Below are 27348 nucleotides of genomic sequence, written 5' to 3' on the forward strand. Positions count from 1 at the left end.
AAACAGTGGGCGTCGTCACTCAGGTGCAATACTAGGGATGGGAAGCCGTGGGTTGAGACTGTGCCCAGGGCAGTCAGTGTGCATCCTCCAGAGACTGGGGGGGGGGGGGGTGTTGTGTAGTCAGAGGGAAAGGAAGGGCGTGCAGAAGTCCGGCTTTTACACTGCTTCAGAAACCCTGGTGTGGGGCTTGTGTGCCTTAGGCTTGTGTTCTCAGAGCATCAACCTCCTTCCTTGCTCTGCTACTAAGACCCAATCTTTCCCAGGGGGCCAGATCTTTCCTCTGCCTCAGGGATTTTCAAAGCCCCAGGTCATGTTTGGCAGCCATCTTTTTGTACAGCACGCAGGATTCAGGTCTTGGTTTTGGATGTGACTCAGTGGAAGGACTCTCACAGGAAAGGGCCTGGCTGGCACAGCCTTGAACATGGGGACAGTGTTCTAGCAGATGTCAGGTGTCGGGTGAGAATCTCCACATGGCACCATCAGGTCTGCTGGCTCCAGGATTCAGAGTGTGAGGAGTTCCGGGGTCAGGGCTGAGGACTGACAGGGGAGAGATGCGTGACCCTGGCTGAGCTCCACCCCTCACTCGCCCAAGGAAGAGTCTGGAATCTGCATCCTTCTGAGACCCAGGATGCAGCCTGTAGGTATCCACGCCCTCGGGGGGGTGGGGGGGGCACGGCTCTAGACAGCCCGGGGCGTGCCTGGACACCAAGTACGCCCATTCCATTCTCTGATGTGAGAACTTCCCACTCTCTTCCCGTTTGATTCGATATCCAGTGCAAACACTGGCAGGTCCCTGCTTGCTACACATGTCCACCTCCAAGTCCTAACCACAGACTTGAGAGGTTTTTGGAGAAGTTGTCTTCACTGCTACACTTACATTTAGCATCTTAATGGTAGGCTGGGCATGAAAAATCCAAATTTTTCTGAGTACCTACTAACATCATGCTAGTTGCTAAGCAACAACTCAGGTTGCTCAGCGTGGGATTCATTGCATCCTAAAGCCGGTGCACAGCAAGGGGTCCACACTTAGAGGAATGGACCCAGCAATGGTCAGGAGAGGAGGGTGTCTATATTCCTCCATGTTCTTAGAGATGTCTGTGACGGAATATAGAAGACAAGTAGAAAGGCCATGGGTGCAATGCAGTCAGTGTCATGGACAGAAAGTTCTAGAGACTGATGGTCTTGCAGAGAAACAGCAGGATATAGACATCCCTTCCCGGTCACAGCTATAGAACTGGACTGATGGGAAACTACAGAGACCAGAGACCTCCATCCATCCCTACTGCAGGGTGGATAAGTCCAGGCCCTCGATGAGGACTGCAGGTGTGAGGGGACAGACACTGGTAGTGCCTTGGGGTGAATAGTGTGGAATAACACCGTCCACGGAGCAGCAGGCCCTTAGCTCTCTCTGCCATCTCCCCCTGCTCTTGGTCCCTGTGGCCACCTCATCAACACTACTACTCTGAAAATTCAGTAGATCACTTGGCAACAGTGAAGACTCAAAGAACCCGTCTGCGTGTCAGCTTTCTCTGCCCTGACCTTCCCTCATCTCGAAAGGAGTCCCCACTCACATTTTTGACTCTCGTCGTGAGGGATCTGGTCCATCCAGACACTTGACCTCCTGGGAAGGCAGCAGGTTCACTGTGTCTGCAGAGACCCTCAGACTCTTGCTGGGCAGTGCCCTGGTTTCAGGTGCCAGGCTACAACACTGAATAGGAGCCAGGCAGGGACTCTTTATGGGGACAGGGGCAGGACAGCTGTGAGGTGTCACCATTTATGTAAAGGTTCAGGAGAGGGCCTGGGCCACCGGGTGCTCAGCATAAGCGCAAGTGTGTTCAACCTTCCAGATAGGGAGGTAATCGTGAGTCTCGGCCACCTCTTGCTGGAGACGGCAAAGAGTGGGAGGTGAGGAGTGGTGAAAGGTAGGAAGAAAGTGTGATGAGGGTGTGGTGAGCAGAGGCAAAAGGCTACCACGCCCCCCACCTCTTCCTTGGCTTTCAATTTGAGGACACCAAGATCAATGAAAGAGGCACCGTGGCTGCTTTTGGGTCAAGGCGGGAAAGGTCACGATCATAGGGAAGTCCATGAAGTGAATGCCTGTCCTGAGAAAGCCCCCTCCAGCACAGAGACTTGTTTCTGGTTAGAGAGACAGGCGGGATGGGAGGAGCGGGGATCAGAAATAAAATGCGTCCTTGGGGAAACACAAAGAGCTGGCCCCTATTTAAGTGCAGGCTTCAGGATGGCCCCTGTGGAGGACACTGCATGGCGTCGCCCAGTATCGTTCGGCCTCCTGCCCCAGAGACCCAGCTTCGTGGGACTCGGCTTCCCCACCCCAGCATCATTACAGAGGCCCCTTCCACTGCTTCAGGTTCACTGACAGGGCTGCCCCAGGAGAGCCCAGGCAACCGCACTGTTGGAGGACAGTCATGCTCTTCCCACACACAATACCTTAGCAAAGGATCACAAGACAGAACTTGGTGGCTGCTGGATGTTGAGTAAAAGGACCTCTGAGGAGCCTTCTGGAACTACACAGGCTCCCAGCCAGCCTCCCTCTCCTCCTCTTCCTCCCACTCCTCCTCCTCCTCTTCCTCCCTCCTCCCTCCTCCCTGGTCACTGCATCTCCCCCGGCACCCTGCAACTGTCTGTGCTGCTGCAAACTCCTATAATGAGGTCAATGACCTGCATCCATGGCGCTCGCTCACAGCCACTTGGCTTTAAAGTAAGGTTTGCACTGGTTAGACTGGCCACACTGAGTGGACATTTAGGGTATAATGTTGCGTTTCATCCTTTCATATTTACTGTTGCTCACATGTCTATAGTGAGTGTAAATTTCTAGGAGGCAAGCCTCAGGCCCAGCGAGCCTCCTCTGAGGTCCACCAGTTTCATTTCGAAACCATGACAAGCTCTTCATCACCCCACCCCACCCCGCCAAGCGTAGATCTGAAGGGAAGCCTGCACACATCTCCCCCACGACAGCAACCAACACCAACACCAACACCAACACCGCAGGAAAGCTGAATTGCAGCCCTAACACAGCTGAAAACACTTGTCGAAACCTGACATCACTAAGAGCGATTTAGACTCGGAGGCGTTCCGAAGAGAGAATCTGAGATGTCAGAGTGGGACGGCCATGGGGCTGCTTTGGGGGCGCAGCCAGGACTGTGCTGGAGAGTCATCGCCATCAAGTTAGTAGGGACATCTGATGGCCGAGGGATGTGACAGGAGCAGGTTCAGAAGAAACCTGGAGTGCGGGAGCCAGTGGCTATGGAAGGAACTTCACAGAGGCGCTCTGCCCCTGGCTGTGCAGGGCAGAGTTTGGTTGAGAGTTCCCAAGCGGTTCGCCCCCCAGAGCCGTGGTTTTCCCCCAGAGGCACCTCACCCAGCTGCTGACTTAGAACTGGCGCTGACCAGGGGAATCCGACTGTGTAATTAAAACAAAGCATCGCACTCGGGAAGCAGAGGCAGGCGGATTTCTGAGTTCCAGGCCAGCCTGGTCTACACAGAGAGTTCTAGGACAGCCAGGACTACACAGAGAAAACCCTGTCTTGAGAAAAACAAAACCAAAAAACCCCAAAGCATCGCGAAGGCCCACGGCGGGTGTTGACTCGATGTGATTTCTGCCCAGTGCTCTGAAGGTCAATGTGAAGAAATGTGACTCTCTTAAGGTAGCCAAATGCCAGGGGGTGGGGGTGGGAGGGGCCCTCCCTCTTATTCTACACCTCTCATGTCTCTTCACCGTGCCAGACTAAAGTCAAGCTCAAGCTCTCGGGGTCATCTTTCCCCGCTGATTCCACCAAGCCTGTTCCCTTGGCTGTGGTTTCATTGGATAGGGACAGTGGGAATCTCATTCATCCATTCTCGAGCCTCCCACGGAGCAGAAGGGCAAAAAAACAAAAAACAAAAAACAAAAAAAACCTTGCTTGATCTTGATACAGGTCTGTGAAATCGGGACCTCACGATCCTTCTGACCTTCTGGTTTTTAAAAAAGCAGGAGGTGTCAGAAAAGTGACCACAGGGGATAAACTGGCTTGTGGCCACCAAACCTTTACGGAAAAGGAGTATGAGGGGAGCCCTTGGGGATGGGGTGGGGGTGGGGGAGTCCACAACATCATCATGGACTCTGGTTTATGCTCTGTGTCCCCAGGGAGCCAAGGACATGTCTTCTATCTGGTCCACAAGACCTGTGTGACTCTGGGCACGTCACTTCATGGACTGTCAGATACATAATGTTCTACTTGCCGCACAGGGCTGATGTGGGGGTCACGGGGCTGACGACAATTCCTCCTGGGGAACTCCACGATACCATGCTCATGTGAACTCTGAACCTACCAAATGCCCCCCCTCCCCACCCCCCGAGTTTTCTGGCTACAGGAAACACCCTCACATATCTGGCTCTCTCCAGACATGTAGCACAGGCTGCTCAGGCACAGGCAGGAAGCACCGTTCCGTTTTCCTTCAGACTATGTGCAATCAATAGACTAAGCTTTATACCCTGAGAATAGTAGGTAACCAAAGGAGCGTTCTGGTAAGTAAGGCGAGAACTATCTAAGATGAGAACACCAAATCCCTTTCCCAGGCCCCGAGGCTTCTAATTGAGGCCGGCAGGCACCTGCCTGGGATCTGTGCCGATCACTATTGCCTTTTCTCTCTAAAAATGATTCCAGACTCTGCCCCTTGAGTGGTTTAAGTTTGCCATACACTGGGAGGCCCTCTTCCCGATGCAGCCATGGTTCAACTCGCCCCCGAGGCAGTGGGGGACAACAGAAGAAAAGGGTATCTGGGAGGCTCCCCTGGACATCCGTGCTCCTGTTTGGAATATGCTGTCTAAGCGTTGAGGCTCAGGGGCACAAGATGCAAAGATGCTAAGACATTCTAAGGGGAGAATACATGCAGCTACTGTAGTGCCGCAAGAGGCTCTGCATCCTTGTCAGGGGAATCCAAGACAGACCAGGAGGCGGCCGGCAAGGCCATCCTACTGTCTACCCCAGTTCAGCAGAGGCCTCTGGCACAGTAGCAGCCGAGTCCCTAATGAGCCAGAACTCGAGCAGCAGGCTCCACATGCAGAGTGGTGTAGCCACAGCCCCTTCTCAGCCTCCCTGTGTCCAGGCTGCTTTCCCTGAATGACCCCGCCCCAGCACAGGAGCTCCTCCCAGGAGCTGCTTCTTCACAGTGCTCCTCTAGCTCTGGCCAGTTCAGGCAGAGCTCATTATTTATGCAACTGTCACCTGGGCAGTTGGTCAGAATGTCCTGGGTTCCAAGCCAGTTGGGCGACACCAAGGTGGTCACCTGACTGGTTTTTTTTTCCCCCGACACACTAGAATTTAAGCATGTCTGGTGAAGAGGGTACCAGGTTACTAGTCCCTTAAGCCCACTGTCCCCTTCCAGTGTCCAGATAACTGAGGCCCCAGTACGCTTCTCTATAATACATTTTGACACTCGAAGAAACAGATTCGAAGGTGACCGACTGGGCAAGTGTGTGGAGATCTGTACTAGTCCCCTAGACTCTATGCAGGTGCCCCCTTTCCCTCTCTGCATTTTGCTTAAAGTGTCTCCATTCTTGCAAATCACCCATTTGTCTGAGTACTTCTGTGTCCAGTCCCTAGAGAATTACAAAAGTACAGGTGCTCTTGAGACCTTTCAACACAGGCCAACACACAGACAGATACACAGATGAATATACAGACATACAGACACACACAGAGATGCATATACAAACACACAGACACATACATATACACACATATACACATATACATACATGCATACAGACAGACAGACAGACAGACAGATGTACATACATACGTATATACAATCCCTAAAGAAGTCTGGTCATAAGACTTACTAGACAGCAGCTGTTATGGCGATTGAGATTGCTTTCAAAGAATTAGGCTAACACTCTAAAGTCTGAATCGCTGAGCGCATGCTCCTGCGCCATTTCCGCGCACAGTTCCTGGGATGGGCCTGGTTGTGGCAGAGAGAGAGAGTGCAGAAAAGACAAACACAGTTATGGGGTGGGGAAGCTGAGGGGTCTAAGCTCTAGGCTGGAGAAACCGCAGCGCCCTGGAAGCTTCACGTGTTTACAATTTAGAGTTGAACGGGGAGGAGGAGCTCGTGGCTGCCAAGGAGGCAGGGTTATCACCTAAAGATACACGAGGGACCAGAGTTTATGGCTTACAAGTGAACAAGGAGATGGGTGTAGCTGGTCTTGATTGGCACAGTCTCTGTAGGGGACAATCTTCAGGCCATACACATGCAGAGAGGTTATGGAGGACAGACAGACATGCCCACATGAAGGTCGTCAGAAGGAACCTGTCTGCTTAAAGGCAGAGCCGTCTGTGCCCGGTCTCTGAATGAAAGCTGACACATGTCTTTGTCTGCCTCCTCATGGCTCCTGCTGAAGTCCCTGGCTGACCTTGGCTTCCAGGTGTACCGCTCTACTACCCGACTGTCACCACGTGTCCCTGCTGCTTCCGTGTCTCTCTGGTCACACTTTCTTGTCCTCTGAGTGATGGTCATTCAAATAGAGTGCACACCATTGCAGGAGAAGCTCACCACAATAAAAGGGAACTGTCTCAGTCAGGGTTTCTACTCCTGCACAAACATCACCATCAAGAAGCAAGTTGGGGAGGAAAGGGTTTATTAAGCTTACACTTCCCACACTGCTGTTCATCACCAAAGGAAGTCAGGACTGGAACTCAAGCAGGTCAGGAGGCAAGAGCTGATGCAGAGGACATGGAAGGATGTTACTTACTGGCTTGCTTCCCCTGGCTTGCTCAGCTTGTTCTCTTATGGAACCCAAGACAACCAACCCAGGGATGGCCCCACCCACACTGCCAAACCCGCCCCCCCCCCCCCCCCGGCTTGACTTGATCACCAACCTAGAAAATGCCCCACAGCTGGATCTCATGGAGGCACTTCCCCAACTAAAGCTCCTTTCTAGCCAGTACAGGAACCGATTCTCAAATAAAGGCCTGGTCACTAATACCGAACATTTGACATGAACACTGGAGAACATGGTTCAGTCTATGACTTCCCTAAACAGCAGATTTGACCCAGCAGAGGAAAGAGCTTATACATCACTCAGTGCCAAGTCATAGTCAGCAGAAATACATGAACAAGCATCAAGTCAAACCCGTGGTAAAGATACGTAATGATAAGTAAGCTACCAGGCACATGGGGGATGGGTGGAAAGAGAATCTAGGAAGAGATGACAAGAATTTGTGAACCAGGAAGAGCCCTCAGCCCTCAGATCTTCATTAAAAGATCTTCATTAAACCTTCAACCAGGCATTAGCAAGCCAAAAACATGATAAAACTCACAACAAATTGATATGATTGGGGTCAAGAGAGGCAGAGAGCTGACAAAAGTCATTTATCACCTGTAGAGGGTCACTGAAGAACAACCCAGCTATAGACAGAAGGGGGAAAAGATGTGTTACAGACAGTGATGGGGGAGGGGAGCAACAGAATCTCGGGTACATTGCTGGGGATACCTAAGAAGAATGGCTATGCCGGTTCTGAAAATGTCAAAGAGCTACCATGTGGCTCAGCAATTCATACACCCAGGAGAAATAGAAGTCACATGGTCACCATGCCACTACCTAGAATAGACAAGCTGTGGGAAGAAGCCATTGTTATCAACTGATATATGAGAAAACAAAACTACAGCCATAAAAGAGGCACAGGTTGGTGCAGCACCTGTACAGCCCAGGTGCAGTGCAGGTGCAGCACAGGTATAGCTCAGGTGCAGCTCAGGTGCAATGCAAGCACAGCACAGGTGCAATACAGGTACAGCACAGGTGAAGTGAAGGTGTAGCTCAGGTGCAGGATGGCAATACAGGTGCAGTGCAGGTGCAGCACAGGTGTAGCTCAGGTGCAGGATGTGTAGCTCAGATGCAGACAGGTGCAGGATGTATGTAGGTGCAATACAGGTGCAGGACAGGTGTAGATCAGGTGTAGCTCAGGTGCAGAGCAGATGCAGCACAGGTGTAGCTCAGGTACAGCACAGGTGCACACCACAACACAGATGAATCCTCAGTGCATCTGACTAACAGACACTAAAACTGACAGATCGTGCAATGTGGTGTAGACCTGTCGGCATGAGATGTGCAGAACACCTGAAACATCTATAGAGACAGCCCACGGCCTTGTGGGCAGAATGAGCACTGACTGACTCTGGGAACCAGGTTTCATACTGAGACTGTGAAAAGCACCCTGAAATAAGGTACAACAGAACAACTTTGAGGCCAAAAATGCCAAGAACACACTTGACAGTTTGAGTTATTTCTGATTTCAAAAAGAATACAGCCTGGAAGTCTGACTTCAAGTACGGGATACGGGATTAACCCTATTCCCTCCCCTCCAGTCCATCTGATGTTCACTGTCCCACAGGCCTGGGTGGAGCCAGGGATGAGATAATCAGGCGGCCCAGGGCTGATCTTTGCCCAGAGCCTGTTCTGCTGATGCTGAATGGCTATGGGGTCACACGGTACATTTTCTTTCTGAGGATCTTCCCTGGTCGGTCACATCACTAGTGGACTCGGTAAGAGTCCACCATCTATGGTCCACGTTCCACACCTGAGAGTTGCTGAAGAATTAGGCAGTGTCGGGATAGAGCTGGGGGTGGGGGAGAGTGGTGGCTCTCCACTGACCAGTGGACATTGGAAGATGCTAAATCGTGGCTTCATCTACCTGTAATGGAGCATCCCACCCACTCCATTTTTGTATCTGTTTTTCTTTTCTCGTTTGTGAACGGTTTTTAACTCCTTCATGGTGGAAGTATGTGTGAGCTGCCACCAAGTCTCCCTGTGTCAACTGGTTACGTCCATCCACCAGGGAGCCCCATGTACCCACCAACGAGGCTCCAGAGGCAAGAGCAACGTACTGACATTTTCTCTGTTTCCTCCCTTGCTCGCTGAAGGTCCAGGTGGAAATGACTCCCCGTGAGGAGGAGGACCTGCCTATTATGAAGGTAACGTTGCCCTTGTCTGAGACAGACGTGTTATTCCTCTGGTTTCTGTCTTTGCTAATCAGCTTCAAAGCTGACACTATATACAATACAGAGGAACTGCAGAATCGCTTTTGTGGAGGGCTGTAGGGTGCAAGCGGGCTGCAAACCGATGCTGGGTTGTCCTCACACTGGACGCCGCCCATTACCAACTTAGCCTAGCAAGCTCTTTCCTCTGCACACCTTTTCCTGCTTCAGAAAGAATTTTGTGGGCTGGAGAGATGGCTCAGCGGTTAAGAGCACTGACCACTCTTCTAGAGGTCCTGGGTTCAATTACAGCAGCCACATAGTGGTGGCTCACCACTACCCATAATGGGATCTGATGCCCTCTTCTGGTGTGTGTCTGAAGACAGCAACCATGTACTCACATACATAAAAAAGAATTTTGTACGAGCTACCCACCGCAGACTTGAGGGTGCTCCCGTACACTGTGCCCTGGCACTTCCTTAAACACTCTCTCTGCTTCGAATGTGTAGGGGAGTCAGCCATGCCCTTTGTCACAGTTTCCACCCAGCTCTGGTGTCATTGCTGTGACTAACAGAACTATGCCAACAGGGCTTACCTTAAGCTGGCTCCCTTTAATGCTTTGTTTCTGTAGTGTTGGTGTTCTCAGCAGACCACGCAAAGTATACCTATTCCCACCTAATTCACGTCCCGAGGAAAGGTAAACATTGAGAAAATTTAACTTCTCTGCATGGTTCCGTCTAAAGGTATGCGATGTCTTGCTCCCGTTATCCTTTTTCATAAAATGAATGGGAGTTTTGTGAATGGACCCTGTGGGCCAGTGAAGACTAAGGACTATATTCTGCTGTCTTCAGAAGCAGCTTTGTCACATTGGCAGTGTGGATTTGTGACAAAGGAGGCTGGGAGGCCACTGTGTATATCCTCGTAAAATAGATCCCCTTGTGGAGAGGGCACAGACTTGAACGGCCCAGGTTGGTCAACCATGGATCCTGATGCTGCTTCTCTGAGGTACACCTCCATCACTCAGCCATGGTATCACCTGAACGCCAAGGGCTGGATCCTAAGCCTTTGTCTAGACGGAAGAGAGCCCTGTGGGGTTTTCCAGGCTCTGTCCGCCACTGTAACTCGGGCGCATCGTCACATTAACCAGGAGGTACCTTTAACAGCAGACACACCTCACGTGGTTTGGTTTGGGATTACAGATTCTGAGAGGCTGGAGGAATCTGATAGATGAGCATCTGTAGCACTCTGGTCCTTCAGGCGGCTCACTCAGCCCGATACACATCAGAGCCCGGCTCTCGTCTCTAAGAACACGAGGAAGACACTCAGTTTCTTCAGGAAACACACCCAAGGCTCAGAGACAAATAGCTCAAGGCCAACTTGTCTGAGTCTTCAATACAGCACCCTTGCTGCACATCCCTGGTTCATCTGGGTCGGGAGTACTGGGACTGCGATGGTGAACTGTGCGATGAAGTCTCCTACTGATAGAGCTAGCCGCTACTTAGGGGAGGCAAAGGTGTCCCATAATCCATCAGAACGATCTGCTAATGGCAGTGTTTCCGTATTTTCAAGGCATTTTAGTTAGCATCGTCTCTAAACAATTAGGGAGTGAATATGCTGGAATATCTGCTCAGAATCAAGGTCAAACTCCGAATGAAGGATGATGTTACTCAAGCACAAATGGTTGAGAGAGAGGATGCACACAGCAGCATATGCAGATGCGACGATGGGAAGCAGAAGACAGGGGCACTAAGCTCAGCCTCTGGGTACAGGAGCAGAGTGGGCTGGCCCCTGACTTCAGCAAGCACGACTAGGTGGCCTTTCGCTTGTTTGTTTTTCCTGCCCCTCTCTGCCATCTCGTCTCAATCCATCTTTGCCTCAGCTCAGGCTCCTGTGCAGTCCACAAGCAACCCTGTCAGTGTGCAATGCTGACAGTCCCTCCGGGTCTTCCTTGCTGCCCTGAGGTCTTGCTGGACTCCCATCCAAACCTGGGAAACTCGGGCAGAGTTCTGTAAGGATGAGATGTGTTTCATCATCGTCGCCGCGGTCCTAAACAAATCAAAGCTTCATCTTAAGCGGGAACGTCACTCCTCTGCGCCCTCTCGCGGCAGACTGAGGGCCCTTCACTCAACAGCCGCCTTGTTCACACGTCTTTTTTGTAAAAGCCTCCAGGTTCAGTATGAATCCCTTAGCTGCGAGTTCCTCTGGAATAAGGCCTTGCCACAGCCAGCGATGACACCAAATTCTGGTGGGAATCTGAGACCGCAGAGCGAACCACGCACGCACGCAGCTAGTTCCTGATATGGAATAGCTAGCTCCACCAAGGCAACAGGCGGAGGGGCAGAATTTCCCAGAAAGAGCAGTATCATAGCTCAGGTGAATGTCATGAGTTGGCCTCACCTGCTGCTCTGAGACTAAGGCAGATAGTATAAACTAGAGACATGCAGGAAAGATTTTTCCCCCTCCCGTTATTTTCCTGGAGCCATCGGTCTCTGGCATCAAGCATACCATTAGTAAACCTTTTCCTGCTCTGCTGGTTAAAAAAAAGTAACCCTCCCCACCAGAGGTGCACGGGTCCAAGCATCCCAAGTATAGAACAGGAACCACTCCCCACTGCCAACCTGCTTCCAAATGCCTACCATCTGGTCCTGATGTTGACACCGTTAGGGTATTTTCTATTTCATTAACATATGACATTTGCCTGCGGTATGATACTGCTCTTTCAGAAACAAACAAACAACTCTGCCCTCAGCCTGTGGTGCCTTAGCTGGAGTTGTCCATCTAGGCTCTAAGCAGGCTCAGAGGATGGAAGTGCCCCCCCCCCCAGGTAAGAACAATGTCTTCATTCTGTCACCGATACTTTTATTGATTCTGTACACTGTGCCCACTGGGGGTGGGGGGGGGGACACATAGCCGAGCTTTGATGTGAACACCACCGGACTAGTGTCCCCAGCACCTTAGGCAATAGCTAAGCTAGCCTTGTGCATGGACCCAGGGGTTGGGGGTAGGGTGGAGCTTGAAAGTATGGAAACAGATCCGGACAGGTGGACAACTCTATAGAAGAATGCCAGGTAGGGCTGAAGAGATGGCTCGGTGGTTTAGAGCACTGACTGCTCTTTCCAGAGGGCCTGAGTTCAATTCCCAGCAACCACATGGTGGCTCACGACCATCTGTCATGGGATCTCTAATGGGATCCTATGCCCTCTTCCGGGTGTGTGTGAAGACAGCAACAGTGTTCTCACATAAAACAAACAAACAAACAAACAAACAAAAAGAATGGTAATGGGTGGGTCAGCTTTTCTCATTGCTAGATTCCCTGGGTCTTTGCAATACCGCAGCTACTACAAAAAAAAAAATGCTATGTATATTATATCGCTTTAGATAAGAGTAACCAATCAGAAGCTCAGTCTGCTAGCCACATTTCACGTTCCAGGTTGTTCCTGGTGTATAGGAAACAGTGTCACCCTCTGTGGGGCTGCTGCCCTGAGACTGGCCCAGCCCCAGCCCTATTCTTCAAACCCACATCTGCTGTATGCACCTCACAGCCGGGATTCCAGCTTGATTGATGCGGAGGCAAGAGCTATCGTGGGCCACTGAAGAAGGAAACTGAGAGGTGACTGTCTCAACTCCCCTCTCCCACTCAGCGGCTTGCAATGACTGCCTCTGTTTAGCTGAAGGCCCCAGGTCTTCATAGCCTAGGAAGCACCTGAGAGTCCAGGGGCAGGATAGAGCAGAGAGCCCTCCCATAATCTCTGACATAGCAAAATGCCTCCTGCAGGGGACTTTATGAACTAGAGGGAAATTTAGGTCACGATCTGGGGGTTCAGGAGCACATCGTGGACATGTGCTTAGATTTCACGACGACTCCTGGGTCATTACAACATATGGCGGGGAGTTCATACAAGGGGGGACTCCATAGTAATAAAGCTAGCAGATGGGATTGAGAGACCTGGTTTGCACCTTTTATTTAATGATGCTAACCAAGGTCTGAGAAAACGACACTAAACCCATCCATCATCAGGCAGTGTCTCCAGTCACCCAACTACCTCCCACTAAGCTCTCTCCATTGCCACACACCGGGGTCCACACCTCCAGCCTCTGAACCTTGCTGGTCAAAGCACACCTAGACCACAGCACCCACCAAGACCTCAACAGGCATGGAAGGAATGGGCAGGGCTCGCTCCACTAATGCTCTTCCTAATGTTTATATCTCTGAAGATCAGCGTGTACACAGACGGTGGAACCGGGGCCATGAGTGTGGAGATTCGGCAGGTAGAGAAATTCCTTGGGGTGAGACCCGGTGGGGAAGGTTTCCTGGGGGTGGGGGGTGGGGTGGGTGCACCTGCTGCTCTAAGACTAAGGCAGAGACTATAGACTAGAGACATACAGGAAAGATTTTTTCCCCCTGCTATTATTTTACTGACATAGGAGCCATCGGTCTCTGACATCAAGCATACCATTAGCAAACCTTTTCTCACTTTGCTGGTTAAAAAATAACCCTCCCCACCAGCCCTTCTGGTCTTGGTTCAGCCTGTGCCAGCACGGCTTTCGGGTGTTTACCGGTTGACACTCCTCCCTTGGGAACTCTGCACAATTTGCTTTTGGATTCGGGTTTTCTCCTTTGCCCTAGCAAGGAGCAGATCTGGCAGGGAGGGCCTTGCTCACAGATGGCTCTAGGGGTGGACTTGTGACTCAGGTGAAGAAGGGTGGGTGGTCAACACCCTCCCACACCCGGAAGTTGTTAGGATTCCCACATGTTCTGCACTGAACTCTCTGTCCACTCCTGGTTTAAAGGCCAGTGTCATAGGGGGTGAGTCCTGCATATATCTCTGCTCCTTTTGGAGTAGAGTGGCAGAAACACATCCTTGATTGTTATTTCTTTTTTTTTGTTTGTTTGTTTTGGTTTGGTTTTTGGTTTTTTTGAGACAGGGTTTCTCTGTATAGCCTTGGCTGTCCTGGAACTCACTCTGTAGACCAGGCTGGCCTCAAACTCAGAAATCCACCTGCCTCTGCCTCCCAGGTGTTGGGGTTAAAGGTGTGCTCCACCACTGCCAGGCCTGTTTGTTATCTCTTGCAATTATTCTTCATCCCGGGACTAATATAATACCCAAAGCTAGCTGCCTTTCCAGCCACCCAGTGCAGGCCAGCTGCCATAGAGGACTCCCGGGAGCAGCCTGCTTCGTTCCCAAGAGTTGAACAAGATCAGCGAGGGGATCTAGGTGGCAGGTTTGCAGTGGTTTCTGCTTTACCCAGCCCCACTCCTCCAGACAGATGACACCGCCATGCCTTCCCTGTCCTCAGACTGCTGGTTGCCTGGACAGCTGGCTCTCTTGTGGCCCAGTGCAAACACTGCCAGGCCCCTTCTCTCTGGGTCACTCCATCGACCTCTCCCTCCTGTAGGACAGAATTACAAAGCTGGGAATCTGCACAGGCTGATGTCACCCCCTCTGCTCACTCTCCTATGCAACCATTGCAAAGGTCCAGCGTCTCCCCAGTCCTTCACTTTTTCCCTATGCTCAAAAACCTCCCTCAGTATGTAGTTTGGTTGTAAATCTCTCCCACAAGACACAACAGGCCCCTAACCCCATAACAAGTCTCGAGGTTTGGGGTGGGTAGCAGGTAAGTTAGCGAGGGAACGGGGCTGGGAAGGAAGACAGCCCTGGCCTTTCGGGTGATGTCTCCACACCGGAGGAACCCTTGTGAGTGGGCAAGACAGGGCAAGACGAGCATTTTAAGGGAGAGCAGTAGAAGAGATGGTGGAAAAGTGGGAGGGAGGGAGGGAGACAGGGAGGCAGGGAGGTGGGCAGGAGGGGGGGAGGGAGAGAGGTGCCATGCAGGAGTAACAGAGAGACCTTGGCTGAGTCTTGCAAAGTCAGGAAGATACAGGCCGTCGTCGTGCCCTGGTGAGCACAGTGTGTGCTCTGGGCTGGAGAGGCGCCCTGGATTCCTCAGCCACCATCCCTGGTGCACACCGAGGTAACCAAGACTCCTAGATAAGAGTAAGGGATGCGAGGGAGAACTGGGTCCTGTGCCTAGGACCCCAAGACACCAGGGGCAGCAGGGTACATGAACCCTGTCCTCTTTCTCCCAAGGCCACCCCATCATGGTCACTGTCCTGGTATATCCAGAAGTACATGTCATGGATTCTGAGGATTAGGAAAGAGAGAACGGAAGTTGGTATGTAAATCATCGCCTCTCCTTGCCTACCTATGTGCTTTCAGGGTTTTGTTTTTGTTTTTGTTTTAAGCTTTATTTATTTATTTTATGTATATGAGTACACTGTAGTTGTCTTCAGACACACCAGAAGAGGGCATCGGATCCCATTAAAGATGGTTGTGAGCCATCATGTGGTTGCTGGGACCCCCCAGAAGAGCAGTCAATGCTCTTAACCACTGAGCCATCTCTCTGGTCCCCGACCAGTTTTAAAAATGTTTGTTTAGTCTCTACCATTATTGGCATTTATCATACCGGTTTTTTGTTTGTTTGTTTGTTTGTTTTGTAGAAGGTTTTACTCAAGGTACTACCTAAATTTAGCTTGTTTCCTTTCTCTTCCCACATGGTCTCCTGTATACTTACACAATATATGCACACACACACGCGCACGCGCACACACACACACACACACACACACACACCTCGTAGTAGCTCATGTACAAATATGACTGGGGATAATTCTTTAAATTGCATTTGAAGTGAACTGTATACCTCAGTGGACTCTATTTCAAATAAAATTTCCTTCAGCAATCTTTAACTGCTAAAACAAACAAACAAACTTTGGTTGTACTCCTATAACAAACATAATGCTGTAAATAAGTTCCAGAGGGGAAATAAATAACACGTTTGAGATTTCAGAGAGCACAAGGCCAGGCGCAGCACAATACCTCGCTTCAGACCGTACTACAGACCCATAGAGACAAAAAGAACATAGGAGTGGAACAAAAGCACAGGGAGACTAACAGGACAGAGGAGAAGGTCCGAAAACAACTGACCAACCCACCCGCAATGTGCTCAAACCCATGGGAAACAAGACAGTTTCTGCAAAGGGCACGGGGGGGGGGGGGGGAACTGCACATCCGAGTATGGCGAGTATGGAACGAAACAGATGCCACCGCTCATCCCAGAGACTCAAGTTCAAGGAGCCAGTGACTTGGTTCGGTGGCTAAAAGCACTAACATGATGCTGTCATCTGCAAAGAGTGGCACCATGAACCGGGCAATAACAGTGTTTTTTTTGTTTTGTTTTTTTGTTTTTTTTTGTTTTGTTTTGTTTTTTAACCACACACAAAAATTGGAGGCGGGGCACATTCAAAGCTGTCCTCTAGCCCTTGTGGCCAGTGGGACACAGGTTCTACATGACCACCACCCATCTCCTCAGCCCCTTAGCAGCGAGGAGACTTGAGAAGAAGGATGAAGCTGAACTCTGGTTTGAGATTGCAGCCCCTGAGGATGAGTGTACATGCACTGTGTCTTGTGTCTCCTTGAGGAACGCCTTCATGTGGCTGGGGCAGATGGATCCATGCTCCACTGCTCTTCAAGACTGGATGGAACCGGGGAGTATCTGCTTGCCTCTGTAAATGGGCCTGCCAGAGCACTGTGTGCTCTCTGGGGAGGAAACGCATAGAAGGGGAATCCCACAAGACACCCAACTGTTAGCAATGGAAAAGCAACCGCGTTTCAGTGACCACAGCAGTTGCCTATGCGCATCCGGGAACTGTGGTTGTTCTCTCAGCTGAGCAGTTGACTTTCTTTCTATTCTCAGCACAGTAGTTCTTATCCCTCCTCCATCATGGTATTTCCACCATCAAGGGAACATCTTTATTTTACACATTTAACTTCTTTTAATAAACACACAGGACCAGGGGACTGCTTGCTGGCTAGCACAGTCCAAGCCCCACCATAAAAGGAAAAGCACCATAAGCCCGGTCTAATAAGTGCAGGTCTGGGGTCCAGCTTTTGAAACCAAATGCACCCTCTCATGCAGCACACTTGGACATGGGAAACACACTTCTCTAGCTAGCCCTACAGCAGCATCCCCATAGGTGCTCAGAACATTCCGTGATGAATGGTCACCATGGCGATGGGCAGGCGCACGCCTGGCACTCCATTCCAACTGTGTCTAGGTGAGCTGAGCGGTTCACGTCCAGTCGGAGGGCAGTGGACCAGGCTTTGAATCGCTACCTAGACTCCTCAGAGATGGGAAACCTGAATTGTTGCTGTAGAGGTATGTCCCCTCGGCCCAGAGGGGCCAGCTCAACATCCTGTGATGTATTTCCCTCGAATGTCACCATCCTCTCCCAAACGTCCTACCGATAGTACAGCTTTTCATATCACTTGGCCCTCACTGGTCGGCTGGGATGGTTTCCTAGTAGCGTTTGCACATTTCCTGTTCTGTACAGTCTTCAAGGGAGTAGTCACCGGACAGCGTGGCCACACGGGAGACCCGTGACACTAAACTTAGTTAACATGTACTCCACGAAAGGAGAGTGACTAGAGTAACTCTTTTTGGACACACACAGTGAAACCTGAATCCAGGGCTGGGGAGACGGCTCAGCGGGGATACGGAGCTCATAGCAAGCCTGACAATTTATAACCCATGTAAAATCCTAACAAAGTAGTGTCAGTGAGTGTAACCCCACTATGCCCGACTCTGCTGGGAGCAGAAGTGCCAGTTAGCTCGTAGTATGAACAGCGAACAAGAGAAAGCCAGTCTCAAAACCAAGGTGAGGTATGATTCTAGACATTGGCCTCTGACTTCCGCAGACATACCATGGCATGCAGGTGCACACACACAACTGTTTGGGAGCTGCTGAGACAGTGTCCTGAGTTCAGTGAGGTAGTTATTTAATGATGGAGGCAGAGAGGGACTTGGCTATCATTCAGAAAGTGTCCCGTGTTGGGGGCGTGGGGGGTGGGGGGTCACAGGCTGAGGCTAAGACAGGTTCACTCTGCTCCTGGCCTTGTGGGATCCGGGAGGATCAAGAGGCTGTGAAGAGGGGTATGTGACAACTCCTCGTCCTCTGCCAAGCCTTGTCCAGATGCCCAGAGCAGTATCCAGACGACATAAGTACATAGGGGCTTCCCCTATCCAGCCCCTGCCACTTCAGGCACAAGGTGCAGAACATCACACTGACAAGACCAAAAGAGAGACTCCCCAGTGACCTATAGCTAAAACACAGAACAAAGGAAGGCTACTAGAAGCTACAAGAGGAAAAGAAGTAATTTATAAAGGCAGGCACATTAGCTATAACAATACAATACAGTTAACTGTTCAATAGAAAATTTTTTCGAACAGTGTACTTTATTAAAAAATAAAACTGCAACAGTAACTCAGTAATGATAAATAACAAGATACAGACAAAACTAATGAAGAGGCATTGCTGTAGCCCACACTAAGTGATCTCCTTTAAATAGGAAAAGACACTAGTCTAGCGGTTCTGGCCCCATCTGCACAATACAGGAATACCGAATCCTTGCAAAAACACCAAACCAAACCAAACCAAACCAATAAACAAAAACCTATGTGTAAAGCCACCTTCAAATAATTGAAAGAGATCTCTCTAGGACCAGGGCTCGAGCAGAGACGGTTAAAGTGCTATCAGTGTTGGGAACTATAGGTTTAAAATAATATAAACAATATTAAAAAAAAAGTCCTCAAAACAAAATCAGTAACCTAGCCAAATCATTTCTTTCGTCTCAGAAAAAGGAAAGAGGGGCAGGCATCTGCTCCTCCCGTTCTTTATTCGTTGTTTGGCTGCGTTCATTGCCTATACTGTCGTAATAAACAGCAAAAAGTGTTTTAACAAGCTACCCAAATGGAAGTTCTCACTGACTCTTAAGGTTAGCGTTCAAAAAACATCCCACCTTTTAATTTTGCCTAGATACTCAAGTCTCCTACTTGTTCAACCAAGGGGAGCCAATAAGATGCATTAGAAATTATTAGCATCTGCTGTATAAATGTATTCATTCCGTGTACCACAAATAAGCTTTGTGGTACCAAGGAACATTTGAAAGAACAAGCGCAGAAGACCTGAAACCGTCAAAACCTCCTTTTCCGAGATAAGCGTCTTCAAAGTCAAGAGCATGAACAAGACTTTTTTCATCAAAAACGTGTACACAAAGTACTTTTGTCTACAGTTGTACTACATCCTGGACAACTCTCCATCAGGAGATTTGGTAATCATGAACTATTTAATCCCAAAACTCTTCCTCATTCTCCAGGTTTGAAAAAAGTTTCATCTCAAGTATGGAGAAGAACTTTTCCTTTAGGTCTCATCAAATTCAGTGAATCCCATTTCTTCAGATCCGTCTGTCAGGACTCAATCTTAACTCCTTCATTCCTGTCCTCAAGTGTTTGCCAGGCTATTTGCACTCAGATCTTTAGGAGCTGCCAGATCAATAAGTGGCAGAGGGTTCCTCCAAAACTGGAATATATTATACTGCCCAAACTCCTGCTGGCTGTGCACCCCCGTCAGCTACCTGCCAGCTGCCCTATATCCCTTCACCGCTGCCCGCCCATGACTCGGCTGACCCGGGGTTCCTCCTGCTCGCCAGGAAGTGGCTCACCGGGCTCCAGGCTACAGCCCTGTAGCTCTAGTCTCTGGACTAGTCGCATGCAGGGCGCAGAAGCAGGCTCTGCCATGATCCTCGCGTCCCCATTGGCACTTGGCCATGGGCCAGGGATGCGGGTTGCAGCAGGAGATTCAAACCTACACTGAGAGATGCGCACGAACCTGCGCTCATCCAGCTCAGCCGCTGGCTGGTGGGTGCTCCCAATAGAAAAATTTAAAGCCTGAGTGCCTGGAGAAATGTATTCATGCTCTTAAATTCCACAACTGCCAACCATTTTTTTTTCCAGACAGGGTTTCTCTGTATAGCCCTGGCTGCCCTGGAACTCACTTTGTACACCAGGCGGGCCTCCAACTCAGAAATCCGCCTGCCTCTGCCCCCCTCCCCCCAGTACTAAAGGCAAGCGCCACCATGCCCAGCTCCAACCAACATTATTATACCCAGCACAATTATCTATTAAAATTAAACAAAAATTAAAAACTCTCCATAATTAATTAAAAATCACTAAGCCAGCTCTACAGAGGACACTGAAAGAATAAACACATCCAAGGGGCCACAGGAGACAGCACTGAGACAATCAAAGGAGGACTAAGCAAACACCACGAACTCAACAAATGACAGAAATTAAGACCCAACTTTCGCAATAATGTCTGAATGTCAATAATCTTAATTTCCCAATAGATGCTTTTTTATTAAGGACAGTCACAAACTGCAATAAAACCCCAGAACCTGGGTTGAGGTTGGCTCAGCAGTTAGGAGCACCTAAGAGAGTCAGGGTTTGATTAACAGCAACACATGAGGAAACTCACAACCTCTTCTGCCTTAGGGTTTTATTTCTGTGAGGAGACACCATGACCAAGGCAACTCTTATAAAGGAAAAAATTTAGTTGTGTCTGGCTTACAGTTCAGGGGTTTAGTCAGTTCAGGGGTTTAGTCCATTGCCGTCATGGCAGGAAGAATGGTAGCACACAGGTAGATAGGGTGCTGGAGATGTAGTTGAGAGTTCTACATCTGGATCCACAGGCACAACAGGAAGAGACAGCCACTAGACCTGGCTTGAGCTTCTAAACCTCAAAGCCCACTCCCCAGGGACACATTTGCTGTAATAAGGCCATACCTCCTTACAGTGACACTCCCTATGGGCCTATTTTATTCAAACCACCACAACCTCTTAGCTCCAGTTCTATATGATCCAACACCCTCTTCTATGTACACACTTACACACATACATACATACACACACACATACTCACACACATGCATACATATACACATACACAAACATACATACACATACATACACACACTCACACATATACATATACACACATACATACATACATGCACACACATACATACATACACTCATACACTCATATACACTCACACACATACACAAACATACATACACATACATACACATACATACACACACTCACACACATATATATACATATACACATACATAAATACTCACATACATGCATACACATACATACACACTCATATATACTCACACATATACATACACACACTCACATATATACATACATATACGCACATACATACATACATACACACACTCATGTACACTCACACACATACACACACACACTAAATTTTTTACCCAACATATTCCTAAAGGCCACTTGTCACACTGTCCTCTCAGACTCTACCAGCTACAGGGCTGCTCTCTCACACCTTCTGAGAGATCCATTTCTTTTTCTTTCTATTAAAGATTTAGTTATTATTATATATAAGTACACTGTAGCTGTCTTCAGACACCTCAGAAGAGGGCATCAGATCTCATTACAGATGGTTGTGAGCCACCATGTGGCTGATGGGACTTGAACTCAGGACCCCCGGAAAAGCAGTCAGTGCTCTTAATCGCTGAGCCCATCTCTCCAGCCCTCTGATCCATTTATTAAAATCCCATGTGTGAGATGGGGTGGATCTGCATTCTGTTCACTCAGTACGAACGTCCTCCAGTTCAATCCCACATTGCCCCAAACCCCACAGCTGACCTTCACCAAACAGTGATGTGCAAGTAATGTTGCCAACGCCATCACTGGATGATAAACGTATCTCGCAACAGACTGTGCCTCAGAATATGCATTTATTACATGTCAATCTAGACAGCGCTTGACTGTAAATAACTACTACAACTTAGCCTATGTGAGATGTCAACGACCTTGTTCAACACCTTCTATCTCCTAGGTTGCTGCATCCCAGATGAAGACGTTCCTCAGAGGAAGAGACACTTTGTCTATGGGACACGGACCCGTTTGTGGCCACCCAGCAGGGTGGAGTCCACAGATCCCAATGACGGTCTGTGGAAATTCAGTCCTCGAGCCCGTTCACCAATAACAACTTCATGCAGTCAGCGGCCCTCACTAACATATTCAGGGGAAGCAGTAACTGTGTTGGGTCATGCCTTCCTGTATCCCTCTGCAATGGCAATTCTGTTACTAGCAACGTCTGAAAGGAACACCTACTTGCAACAGTGCATGTCCCAGGGTGGCCTCCAACTTCCAGAGATCCTCCTGCCTCAGCTTCTCAAGTGCTGAGACTGCTGATGTCCTTCTAGCATCTTTCATTTCTGTTTGGGGGTCACTCCCTGTTCTTCTTTCACCTGCTGAGGAACATGTCCAATCAGTACGGGACACTGTGCATGTCACCCGGCCACCTTCACCCCTCCCACATCTGTGTCCACTCCACACACGTTTCTTGAGCCTTTCATCAGCAAGGCCAACGGACTGACAGCACCCTGCCTCCTACCAGATTCCAACAGGGTCATCATGGAGGTAGTCCCCTGTGTCAGCTCAGAAGAGCAAGAGCAAGAGGAAGAGGAAGAAGAAGAGTCTGTTGGGAAGGTAATGCATGTATCCTCCTTGGTCTGAGGTAGACATGTCATCTTATCGGTTTACTTCTTTGGGAATCCAGGTCAGACATTGAACTCTAGGCACACAGAATTTCCTTTGTGGAGAAATGTCAAGTGCAAGTCTGTTGCCAACTGATGCCTGATTTAAGGTGATCTCAGTGAGTGTCAGGATCAGATACCAGCTAGAGGCTAGCTCCTGTGCCTGCCTCAAGTGCCGTCTGACTTTACTTTAGGGACACTGTATAGTGCCAGAGGACAGCTTCAGAATTCTTCTCTCTGAAGGTAGCTGAGGGGAAAGGGTGTCGGTGGGTACAAGACTTGGTCTTGCAAAAAATAGGTTTCCTTTTTAATATTAAAGTATTTACCAGCCAGGCAGCAGTGGCACATGCCTTTAATTCTAGCACTTGGGAGGCAGAGGCACGCAGATTTCTGAGTTCGAGGCCAGCCTGGTCTACAGAGTGAGTTCCAGGACAGCCAGGGCTACACAGAGAAACCCTGTCTCGAAAAACAACAAACATGTTTACCTGTCTTAAGTCTAAGTTACTTTGCAGTGGTAGCTGGCCCACCTGCCTGAGTTCCTCTGAGGCCAGAAACTGCAGCATCTCTGGCATTTATTTAGCAGTCATCTCCAAACAGCTGGGGATTGAGTAGTCCTTGTTCTTATGTCCAGCATACTGGGAGTTTGTACAACACCCATTCTACTAGTGAATGTCACTCACAAGAAGAAAAGGGACACTTTGAAAGTGATGCTCATCTTTATTTCTAAGTTCTTCTCCAAAAATTCTCACCTCCAAAATGATTCTCCTCCAAAAATTTTCTCTCCAAAAAATTTCTCTCTCAGCTCTCTTTGTCCTCAGAATACATGATCACCACGAGTTTACACATAGATTCAAATCATAAACTGAATAAGAAGTTTACAGCAGAGATGTTTATACCTGTTTTCATTAAGACAAGTTATTTAACTAAACATTAATTTTCTGTCACTGATTCCACAGGTTTATAGAAAGTTAAAAAACCATAATTTTGTGATTAAGCTGTCATTGAAGTTTTGTATAGATAAACCCAGCCAATATTTTATCTTCTGTTCTTGCACCTACCTACAATAAATCGTTAGTTTCCTTTTATGACCTTCAGTTAATTGTCTTACAACCTCTTGAAATGTGCTCTAAAGTTGTAAGTGCCCACTTTCTATCTCGGAAGCAATTAACTCATGACACTAAAGACTGGAAGAGTTTTAATTGACGTTTTTCACATCAGAGATGCCTTTAATAGTGGTCCTATTATAAAAGACTTAATAATTACTGGCATAATTTTAGGAATTCCTATAGGACCATCATTAAGAATTAAGAAATCATCTATATCTGTATATCTGTATGGCATCACTACAAGACAGTACATCTTTGCTGTTCTGCAGAGATCTGCCCCAAAGGGTGGGCTAATACCTAGTGATTGCTACGTATAATTATAGTAACAGGAGAAGCAGATTAATAGCGGGACTCTTTCCTAAAATGTAGTCCCCTCGGCTCATCTACTACAGTTTTACAGCCCACGGGGAAGCCAGCTCAGGAAGATCACCTGCTAGTTTCTAGCCTCTCCTGGGGGGCTCCTGGCAGCATAGATCCCCCTTCTCCACATGGTTTTATAATCGCCACAAGGGATCTGCCACAAGGGATCTGATCCTCGTGTCATTTTTCTCCCTGTGACCACAGGTGGAATCCTTGGACAAAGAGAATGGTAAGTGTTGCAAACTCGTTTCATCTTAAGTGCTAAGAGGGAATAGGATTTCTTGCCTACTTTTTTGGGAAATCCATCCCAGTTCTAGTTTCCCAGCTGGTAAAAGAGGAATGGGCCGTAGTGCACAGAGTTGGCGGTCCAATGAGAAATCAAAGCCATCCACAATGGCTGAGAGCATCTATGTCATTTTGGTGGTGCGGACTTGTGTACAGCACTTGTGTGTTGGAAGGCAGCTGTGGCTGAGTCGAAGTGGAATAAACCCCCACACTCCAAAGAGGGGGGAAAACAAAGTACACACTTGACATAAATTTTTATCTTATTATTTCTTCAACCCAGGAATAGCTTGATGTTAAGACCAGTTTCACACGTGCAGACACTGCAGAACTAACTGGTCCCGGGCTCACGGTTCCATGAGACCGGAGGCGAATGAGGAACGAGGCATGAGTCCCAAGGATGATGCTCTGAGCTGCAGGCCCATATTCAAAGTCACAATCAGGGGAATCCACAGTCACCATGCCAGGGCATTTTAGTTTAGACAAACACCAGTGAGATTCCACCCTATAGAGTTTCTGGTACTGTCCATCACTGGAAAACGGCCACCGTGTTCACACAATCCAAGGCTGCAACGGTGAATTTAAAAGCCCACTCGGAAGTCATTAGTATGATGTTCATATAACACACACACACACACACCCTGTCCCCTGCTCTATGGGCAGGGGAGGTACCCGGTACCACAGTGTAAGTCAACATCTGCCAAGACTGCTCGAGCTCTTCCACACCCCTTGCTCATAGCAGATTAGCACCAAAGAGTTAATGAGCCGACTCTCTAAAGCCTCATAGACCCTCAAGTTCCCTAGCAAACATGTCTAAAGGACCACATCGCATTGCAAAAAAAGCTCCGACTGGTTCTTACTCAAGTCCAGCTCCCCTTCTGCACACCTATGGCGTACCTCAGGGAGGGAGCTGAGACGCCACACGCCAAACTCTAGCTGAATTGTCCTGAGGCAGGACCCTCACGTGAGCTAGTCAGCCACCTTCCCCCTGGATATTACCACACATTCTGTACAAAAAGAAGACAAAGAGGGGTTGTTGCCATGCCTTTGAGGAGGTTATTAGAAAATGACAACATCCAGTCGCTTCCACCGTTATAAGTTATCTCAAAACCGAGATAAATTTAATAGAATATTTTTCTAGAATTTAAATCCAACCTCCTAAGAAAGGTCCCTTTTGGAGCCCTGGCCTGGAATGATGTAAACCACTGTAGTCATGGATCCACAGACACACAGAGATCTGCCTGCCTCTGCCTCCCGAGTGTTAGCACTCTGGGCACGCACACAAACACCATGCCAGGCAAAGGTCACTTTTTTTTTTTTTTTTTTTTTTTTTTTTGTCCAGTAAACAAATCCTTTAAGGAAGGGAACAGGTAAAGGAGCGTATGTGGGTCTGGGGAAGGAAAGATCTCAGAAGTCACCATGAAGATAGTGACGGTCCAGCTCAGCTTCTGGCTGCTACAGAGGAGGCAAGGGACTGTGGCTCTGGGACCCGTCATATGCCTCATGCTTGTCACACTTAGACAGTTTTACACGTGGGGTGCCCTCAGCTCCCCGTCCCCTCCCCCACCTCTCCTTTGCCTTCTGTCCTTGCCCCGTGTCCAAGCACTGCTGCTCCCACATAACCCACTGGGCAACAGTGCCGGGGTACTGACAGTGTCTCCCTCTCTTCCCTAGTCATCCTGGAGAGCTCAGGGGATCCCTTCCATTGTCATAGAAGATCAGAAGAATCCATCGAATACCCGAGTAGGTTGACGGCATTTGGGTAGAAGGTAGAAACTGCTCTCTAGCAGTAGTGGTTTCCCATAGCATCACGATGGTGATCATGAGAAGGCAGACCTGTTGCACAGCACAGACATGTGCTGGTGGAATTTTAAGGAAGTTTTAAATATTACAAATATATACCGGAGCGGCTTAGTCCTAAGCAACTTCTTCCCTCAATAGATGATGATTTTGCACTAGCTAACAATATAACACACTTCATGCAGACATCATTCACGAACACCTCCCGTTTCTTTTGCCTTCTAATTCTGTTTGTATGTGTATTGGTGTTCTGCCTGCACAATTATATGTCTACCCACTAGACACGTGCAGGGCCCACAGAGGCCCTCAGAGTCATGGATCCCTTGAAACCTGCGTTACAGACAGTTATCACACATCGTGTGGGCGGCGGAATTGAGCCAGGGTCCTCTGGAAAAGCAGCCAGTGCTCTAACCACTCAGACATCACTCCAACACGTTCCTCATGCTCACGACAGAAGTAGATTTGCCTCAGGCCACTTTTGCATCTCTCTAAGTCATGTGCCCATGTAGACAGAACCCTACTCACAGGACACAGTACATTCTAATCTCCATGATGACCCCCCCCCCGTGCCCCTTTTAAATTATGGGCCAATGCAAAAGGAACACAAAATGGGGCATGCTTACTGTTACCGCTGACCTGCTTAGGGACAATCTAGATGAAAGAAGTGTGGGAGTGCCCGGATAGCTTGGTGCAGCGGACAGGCAACTTGATTTAGCTTCTATGACCGAGGACCAGATAAGAATCATGGCCAGGCTCTGTACCCACCTGAAGCGACAGCGTGATGCAGGGCTCGGTACACGACAGCATGTGTGAGAATCCCTGGGTCACAGCCCAAAGGGTGCCTTTGCGTAACCTCGCACACGTTTGGTCGGTCGGCATGGTTCATACGCCCACTTTTCCAGTGTCAGCATCCCAAACAAAATGTGCATCCCCATGGGGCTATGATCGTATATTGCAAAAATGGTCTAGACAAACTCAGGGGGAACCTGGCACACATATAAGCAGCATCCGGTGGTCAGACATTCACAAGGTGCTCACAAAGTCTAAGGTATTATCCTGACTTCATATGCATGCAGCCCTTTGAATGCCATACGGCTCCCAAGGAAGGGCAATGGATTACACCCCATTCACCCAGATGGGGTTCTAAACGGACAGGGTGTGCTCCGCATCTGTGGTCAAAGGGAAGGTGCACACATCACTCGTCAATGACTCTCGTATGTCACCGGCCTCCAGATTAGATAGATCGTTCTCACCCAACTCATTCCCAGTGCTTCCCAGTCGCAGGACTCAGAACCCATTTCTCCAACTACCACATCATAAGCACAGAGATGTGGGCATAGCCCAT

The 27348-nt window shown here is 49.0% G+C and overlaps 1 protein-coding gene, 1 long non-coding RNA gene and 1 other non-coding gene across 10 annotated transcripts in view; 2 read left to right on the plus strand and 1 right to left on the minus strand.

Moving 5' to 3' along the window:
- Nucleotides 1-3545: 3545 nt before the first annotated feature.
- Nucleotides 3546-3662, plus strand: Mir6240 (microRNA 6240). Its single transcript, NR_105748.1, has one exon. It is a non-coding gene; the product is annotated as a microRNA 6240 (primary transcript).
- A 1581-nt stretch (nucleotides 3663-5243) lies between these two features.
- 4930519G04Rik (RIKEN cDNA 4930519G04 gene) overlaps nucleotides 5244-27348 on the plus strand; it is a 30235-nt gene continuing 8130 nt past the window's right edge. The window contains exons 1-9 of one of the 8 annotated variants that reach the window (XM_006530441.4): nucleotides 5244-5456; nucleotides 8920-8970; nucleotides 12404-12583; nucleotides 13189-13242; nucleotides 15063-15147; nucleotides 21753-21863; nucleotides 22317-22408; nucleotides 24126-24150; nucleotides 25878-25946. In XM_006530441.4, coding sequence (XP_006530504.1) covers nucleotides 13222-13242; nucleotides 15063-15147; nucleotides 21753-21863; nucleotides 22317-22408; nucleotides 24126-24150; nucleotides 25878-25946 — 403 coding nt within the window. In that variant the 5' untranslated portion in view covers nucleotides 5244-5456; nucleotides 8920-8970; nucleotides 12404-12583; nucleotides 13189-13221. Of the gene's footprint in view, nucleotides 5457-8172; nucleotides 8224-8479; nucleotides 8542-8919; nucleotides 8971-12403; nucleotides 12584-13188; nucleotides 13243-14807; nucleotides 14947-15062; nucleotides 15148-16357; nucleotides 17191-21752; nucleotides 21864-22316; nucleotides 22409-24125; nucleotides 24151-25877; nucleotides 25947-27348 lie in introns of those variants that run through there. The other 7 variants (XM_030254773.1, NM_026263.2, XM_017321078.1 and 4 more) reach the window with 7 other exon arrangements.
- Nucleotides 6621-11025, minus strand: Gm9936 (predicted gene 9936). Its single transcript, NR_164348.1, has one exon. It is a non-coding gene; the product is annotated as a predicted gene 9936 (long non-coding RNA).

The sequence above is a fragment of the Mus musculus genome, chromosome 5 (genome assembly GCF_000001635.26).
Source record: "Mus musculus strain C57BL/6J chromosome 5, GRCm38.p6 C57BL/6J".
NCBI lineage: Eukaryota > Metazoa > Chordata > Mammalia > Rodentia > Muridae > Mus > Mus musculus.